This window comes from Hylobates moloch, unplaced genomic scaffold (assembly GCF_009828535.3).
Source record: "Hylobates moloch isolate HMO894 unplaced genomic scaffold, HMol_V3 SCAFFOLD_2404, whole genome shotgun sequence".
Classification (NCBI taxonomy): Eukaryota; Metazoa; Chordata; class Mammalia; order Primates; family Hylobatidae; genus Hylobates; species Hylobates moloch.
In genome coordinates, this window is record NW_026654679.1 from 1 (window position 1) to 6,603 (window position 6,603).

Consider the following 6,603-nt stretch of genomic DNA (forward strand, 5'->3'; position numbering starts at 1 on the left):
GTAAGACCCTCAAACCCAAATATCAGCTCCTCCCTGGTCTGCAGCTGCGAGACCCTCAAAGCAGAACATCAGCTCCTCCCCAGGTCTGCGGCTGCAAGACCCCCAATCCGGAACATCAGCTCCTCCCCGGGTCTGCGGCTGCAAGACCCTCAAACCGGAACTTCAGCTCCTCCCCGGGTCCGCAGATGCAAGACCCTCAAACCGGAATATCAGCTCCTCCACCGGTGCGAGGCTGCACAATCCTCAAACCGGAACATGGGCTCCTCCCTGGATCCGCGGCTGCAAGACCCAGAAACCGGAACATAAGCTCCTCCTCGGGTCCATGGCTGCACCACCCTCAAACTGGAACATCAGCTCTTCCCCGGATCTGCGCGTACACGACCCTCAAACTGAAACATCAGCTCCTCCCCTGGTCTGCGGCTGCACGACCCTCAAACTGGAACATCAGCTCTTCCCCGGATCTGCGGGTACACGACCCTCAAACTGGAATATCAGCTCCTCCCCTGGAATGCGGCTGCACGACCCTCAAACTGGAATATCTACTCTTCCCCGGGTATGCGGCTGCCCTAACCTCAAACTGGAACATCGGCTTCTCCCCGGGTTTTCGGCTGCACGAACCTCAAACTGAAACACCGGCGCCTCTCAGGGTCTGCGGCTGCACGACCCTCAATGTAGGACATTGGCACTTCTCTGGGTCTGCAGCTGCAAAACCCTCAAACAGGAACATCCGCGCCTCCCCAGGTCTGCGGCTGCAAGACCCTGAAACCGGAACATCAGCTCCTCCCTGGTCCACAGCTGCAAGACCCTCAAACCGGAACATCAGCTCCTCCGCAGGTCCGCGGCTGCAAGACCCTCAAACCGGAACATCAGCTCCTCCCCAGGTCTGCGGCTGCACGACCCTCAAAGCAGATCAGCTCCTCGCCGGGCCTGCGGCTGCACGACCCTCAAACTGGAACATCAGCTCCTCCGCTGGTCTGCGGATGCAAGACCCTCAAACCGGAACATCAGCTCCTCCCCAGGTCTGCGGCTGCACGACCCTCAAATTGGAAAATCAGCACGTCCCTTGGTCTGCGGCTGCACGACCCCCAAACTGGAACATCAGCTCCTCCCCTGGTCTGCGGCTACACGACCCTCATACTGGAACATCAGCTCTTCCCTGGATCTGCGGGTACACGACCCTCAAACTGGAACATCAGCTCCTCCCCTGGAATGCGGCTGCACGACCCTCAAACTGGAATATCTGCTCTTCCCCGGGTCTGCGGCTGCACTACCCTCAAACTGGAACATTGGCTCCTCCCCGGGTTTTGGGCTGCACGAACCTCAAACTGAAACACTGGCGCCTCTCAGGGTCTGCGGCTGCAAGATCCTCAAACTACAACATCGGCTCCTCTCCAGGTCTACGGCTGCATGACCCTCAATGTAGAACATTGGCACTTCTCTGGGTCTGCAGCTGCAAAACCCTCAAACAGGAACATTCGCGCCTCCACAGGTCTGCGGCTGCAAGACCCTGAAACCGGAATATCAGTTCCTCACTGGTCCGTGGCTGCAAGACACTCAAACCGGAACATCAGCTCCTCCCCGGGTTTGTGGCTGCAAGACCGTCAAACCGGAACATCAGCTCCTCCCCGGGTCCGCAGCTGCAAGACCCTCAAACCGGAACATCAGCTCCTCCCCGGGTCCGCGGCTGCAAGACCCTCAAACTGGAACATCAGCTCCTCCCCAGGTCCGCGGCTGCAAGACACTCAAACCGGAACATCAGCATCTCCTCGGGGCCGCGGCTGTAAGACCCTCAAACCGGAACATCAGCACCTCCTCGGGGCCGCGACTGCAAGACCCTCAAAGCGGAACATCAGCTCCTCCCTGGGTCTGCGGCTGCACGACCCTCAAAGCAGATCAGCTCCTCGCCGGGCCTGCGGCTGCACGACCCTCAAACTGGAACATCAGCTCCTCCGCTGGTCTGCGGATGCAAGACCCTTAAACCGGAACATCAGCTCCTCCCCAGGTCTGCGGGTGCATGACCCTCAAACTGGAAAATCAGCGCCTCCCCTGGTCTGCGGCTGCACGACCCTCAAACTGGAACATGAGCTCTTCCCCAGATCAGCGGGTACACGACCCTCAAACTGGAACATCAGCTCCTCCCCTGGTCTGCGGCTGCACGACCCTCAAACTGGAACATCAGCTCTTCCCTGGATCTGCGGGTACACGACTCTCAAACTGGAACATCAGCTCCTCCCCTGGTCTGCGGCTGCAAGACCCTCAAACCGGAACATCAGCTCCTCCGCGGGTCCGCAGCTTCAAGAGCCTCAAACCAGAACATCAGCTCCTCCCTGGGTCCGCAGCTGCAAGACCCTGAAACCGGAACATCAGCTCCTCCCCAGGTCCATGGCTGCAGGACCGTCCAACTGGAACATCAGCTCCTTCACGGGTCTGTAAGACCCTCAAACCCGAATATCAGCTCCTCCCTGGTCTGCATCTGCGAGACTCTCAAAGCAGAACATCAGCTCCTCCCCAGGTCTGCGGCTGCAATACTCCAAAACGGGAACATCAGCTCCTCCCCGGGTCCGTGATTACACCACGCTCAAACCGGAACATGGGCTCCTCCCCGGGTCCGTGGCTGCAAGACCCCCAATCCGGAACATCAGCTCCTCCCCGGGTCCACAGATGCAAGACCCTCAAACCGGAATATCAGCTCCTCCACCAGTGCGCGGCTGCACCATCCTCAAACCGGAACATGAGCTCCTCCCTGGATCTGCGGCTGCAAGACCCAGAAACCGGAACATCAGCTCCTCCTCGGGTCCATGGCTGCACCACCCTCAAACCGGAACATCAGCTCTTACCTGGGTCTGCGGCTGCAAGACCCCCAAACCAGAACATCAGCTCCTCCCCAGGTCTGCGGCTGCAATACTCCAAAACGGGAACATCAGCTCCTCCCCGGGTCTGCGGCTGCAAGACCCCCAATCCGGAACATCAGCTCCTCCCCGGGTCTGCGGCTCCAAGACCCTCAAACCGGAACTTCAGCTCCTCCCCGGGTCCACAGATGCAAGACCCTCAAACCGGAATATCAGCTCTTACCCGGGTCTGCGGCTGCAAGACCCCCAATCCGGAACATCAGCTCCTCCCCGGGTCTGCGGCTCCAAGACCCTCAAACCGGAACTTCAGCTCCTCCCCGGGTCCACAGATGCAAGACCCTCAAACCGGAATATCAGCTCTTACCCGGGTCTGCGGCTGCAAGACCCCCAAACCAGAACATCAGCTCCTCCCCGGGTCTGCGGCTGCAAGACCCCAAAAGCGGAACATCAGCTGCTCCCCGGGTCTGCGGCTGCAAGACCCCAAAAGCGGAACATCAGCTGCTCCCCAGGTCTGCGGCTGCAAGACCCCCATACCGGAACATCAGCTCCTCCCCGGGTCTGCGGCTGCAATACTCCCAATCGGGAACATCAGCTCCTTCCCAGGTCTGCGGCTTCAAGACACCCAAATGGGAACATTAGCTCCTCCCCAGGTCTGCGGCTGCACGACCCTCAAACCGGAACATCAGTGCCTCCCCGGATCTGCCACTGCACGACCCTCAAACCGGAACATCAGCTCCTCCCTGGGTCTGCGGCTGCACGACCCTCAAACTGGAACTTCAGCTCTTCCCCGTGTCTGCGGTTGCACGACCCTCAAACTGGATCATCAGCTCCTCTCCGGGAATGTGGCTGCACGACCCTCAAACTGGAACATCAGCTCTTCCCCGGGTCTGCGGCTACACGACCCTCAAACTGGAACATCAGCTCCTCCCTAGGTCTGTGGCTGCACGAACCTCAAACTGGAACACCGGCTCCTCTTAGGGTCTGCGGCTGCAAGATCCTCAAACTACAACATCGGCTCCTCTCCGGGTCTGCGTCTGCACGACCCTCAGTCCAGAACATCGGCTCCTCCCCGGGTCTGCGGCTGCAAAACCCTCAAACAGGAACATCCGCGCCTCCACAGGTCTGCGGCTGCAAGACCCTAAAACCGGAACATCAGCTCCTCCCCGGGTCTGCGCCTGCAAGACCCTGAAACCAGAACATCAGCTCCTCCACGGGTCTGCGCCTGCAAGACCCTTAAACTGGAACATCAGCTCCTCCCTGGGTCTGTGGCTGCAAGACCCTTAAACTGGAACATCAGCTCCTCCCTGGGTCTGCGGCTGCAAGACGCCCAAACCAGAACATCAGCTCCTTCCCGGGTCGCAGCTGCAAGACCCTCAAACTGGAACATCAGCTCCTCCACGGCTCCGCGGCTGCAATACTCTGAAACCGGAACATCAGCTTCTCCCCGGGTCCGCGGTTGCAGGACCCTCAAACCGGAACAACGGCTCCTCCCCGGTTCTGCGGCTGCAAAGACCCTCAAACCGGAACATCAGCTCCTCCCCGGGTCTGCAGCTGCAAGATCCTCAAACTGGAACATGAGCTCCTCCCCAGGTCTTCGGCTGCAAGACCCCCAAACTAGAACATCGGCTCCTCTCCACGTCTGCAGCTGCAAGATCCTCAAACTGGAACATCAGCTCCTCACCGGGTCTCCAGCTACACGGCCCTCAATCTACAACATCAATGCCTCTCCGGGTCTGCAGCTGCAGGGACCTCACGGTAGAACATCAGCTACTCCCCGAGCTAGAACACCTCTCCCACCTGGATCTCCAGCTCCACGACCCTCACACAACAGCCACACTGGCTTCTTCATTGGCTTCAGCTCCTCAACCTAAGACATCAGCGGCAGCACCGGCTCCTCCCTGGACTTCCAGCTCAATGACTCTCAGACTTAAAAGGCAGCACCTGTTGCTCCCCAAGGCTCCATCTCCACCACCCTCAGATTTGAACAGCGGTAGCACCAGCTCCTCTCCAGGTCTTCAGCCCCACGACCCTCCCTGAACAATCCCTTCTCATGAAATTCAGCAGTCAAGGAAACTGCAGCCAAAGTAAATGAATACATGTTTTGTCTTCAAATCGTTATCTCTTTTATGTTCATGAGTTAACTTTTCTACTTTCCATTAGCCTTGCAATCTACTTACGTCCAATGTGAAACAGAAACGCACCATTTGAAATCACGTTTAAAAACTTAGTAGTATTTTTAAATAAAATCATCACACAGCTGTAGACGCGATCTTATTTCTCTCTCCCTGTGCAGAAGTCTTATGAAAATTCGAACTATGAATTTACTTGGTTGAGATTCCCAGAATACACATTAATCCCAACTGCTATTCCCCTCCTTAAAATCTTTTAACATATTCCCATCACCCGAGCATAAATGCCAGCTCCCATCCACAGCCCAAAGTGCCCAGCACGGCCCTGCCCTCTGCTCTGGCCTCAGGTCTCTCCCCTGTGCCGTTCCCTTCCTGCCAGACAGGCCTCTGTCTGTTCCTCAAACCACACAGGCTCGGGCCCGACTCCAGGCCTTTGTCCTGCTGTGCCCTCTGCCTAGGGTGCCTTTCCCGGGCTCTGCATCCTCCTCTCAACCCGCTGAGCTCCAGCCTGCTGGTCGCCCCTCGGGTGGATGACCACACGGTGTCCTCTCGCCCCGCCGGCTTTTGCACAGGCTCTTCTCTGTGCCAGACACACACCCTCTCTATCGGGGTTTCATCTCTAAATCCCATTCATCCTTGGAGTCTCCACTGAAATATCGCTCCCTGCCCACCCTCCTCACTTGGACTTAACCTTGGTTAGGTTGCCAACCCCCGTGTCCTGACGCTGGGAAGCTAGGTACTCTCCTAGCACTCGGAACTTTCCAATTGCCACATTTTGCACACCCGCGGTTACTGTGTTAGGTTGGGGCACAAGTCATCGCGGTTTTTGCCATTACTATTAATGAACTGCAGCAGCGGCTCCTCCCCGTTTCTTTTTTTCTTTTTTTGCCATTCCTTTTAATGACTGCTGCACCAACCTATTAGAATCATTTATATTTATCCATCCATCATCTGCCTGCCCCTCTAGAAAGGAAGCTCCATGAGAAGAGGCCAAATCTACTCAAATCACTCCACCTTCCCAGCACATTGTTTGTCAATAATTTACCAACTGACTGATAGGGAAATGCCTTCACTGTTGCTGGGATGAGGCACATGACACGCCCCTTTGAAAGTCAATTCCATGGACAGTTAGCATTTGCTCTTCACTCCTGCACCCGTGGCGTGGCTGGGCTTAGGCTGATCTAGTCTGGGCTTGACTGCAGGCTAAGGATGGGAACCATGCCTGCTCCACATGCCTCTCATCCCGCAGCCAGAGCCGCCCTTCCCTGGGGCACGCGCGTCTCGTGGGGAAAATCAAGAGCCTCAGAGGGCAGGCCTGGCAGTGCCCACACATTCCAGGCTTCTGCTTGTGCCGTGTCTGTGAAAATCTCACTGGCAGAAGCAAGTCACCCAGCCACGAGCAACACCTATGGGATGGATAAGTCCATCCACCCTCCCTCGGGCCCTGGCAAGGCTGTGGCTATGTCATACTCTTACAGGGGGAGTGAAAAATTGAGGCCCAACATTAAATCACCCATGGCAAGAAATGTCAGCCTCTGTCAGCACACTGGAATCATTCTTCATCAGCGGGTTTGCCTGACTTCTCTTTGCAATGCTGTCTGCAGGTTTAGGCCAATGCTATTCCT

General features: G+C 57.1%; 1 protein-coding gene across 1 annotated transcript; it reads left to right on the top strand.

Moving 5' to 3' along the window:
• The first annotated feature begins 2,590 nt into the window (after nucleotides 1–2,590).
• On the top strand, nucleotides 2,591–5,318 carry LOC116810189 (coiled-coil domain-containing protein 86-like). The gene is made up of 2 exons (XM_058435205.1): nucleotides 2,591–4,392; nucleotides 4,440–5,318. Exon 1 carries the CDS (start codon nucleotides 2,591–2,593, stop codon nucleotides 3,779–3,781), a length of 1,191 nt encoding a protein of 396 aa, XP_058291188.1. The 3' UTR covers nucleotides 3,782–4,392; nucleotides 4,440–5,318.
• Nucleotides 5,319–6,603: the final 1,285 nt, after the last annotated feature.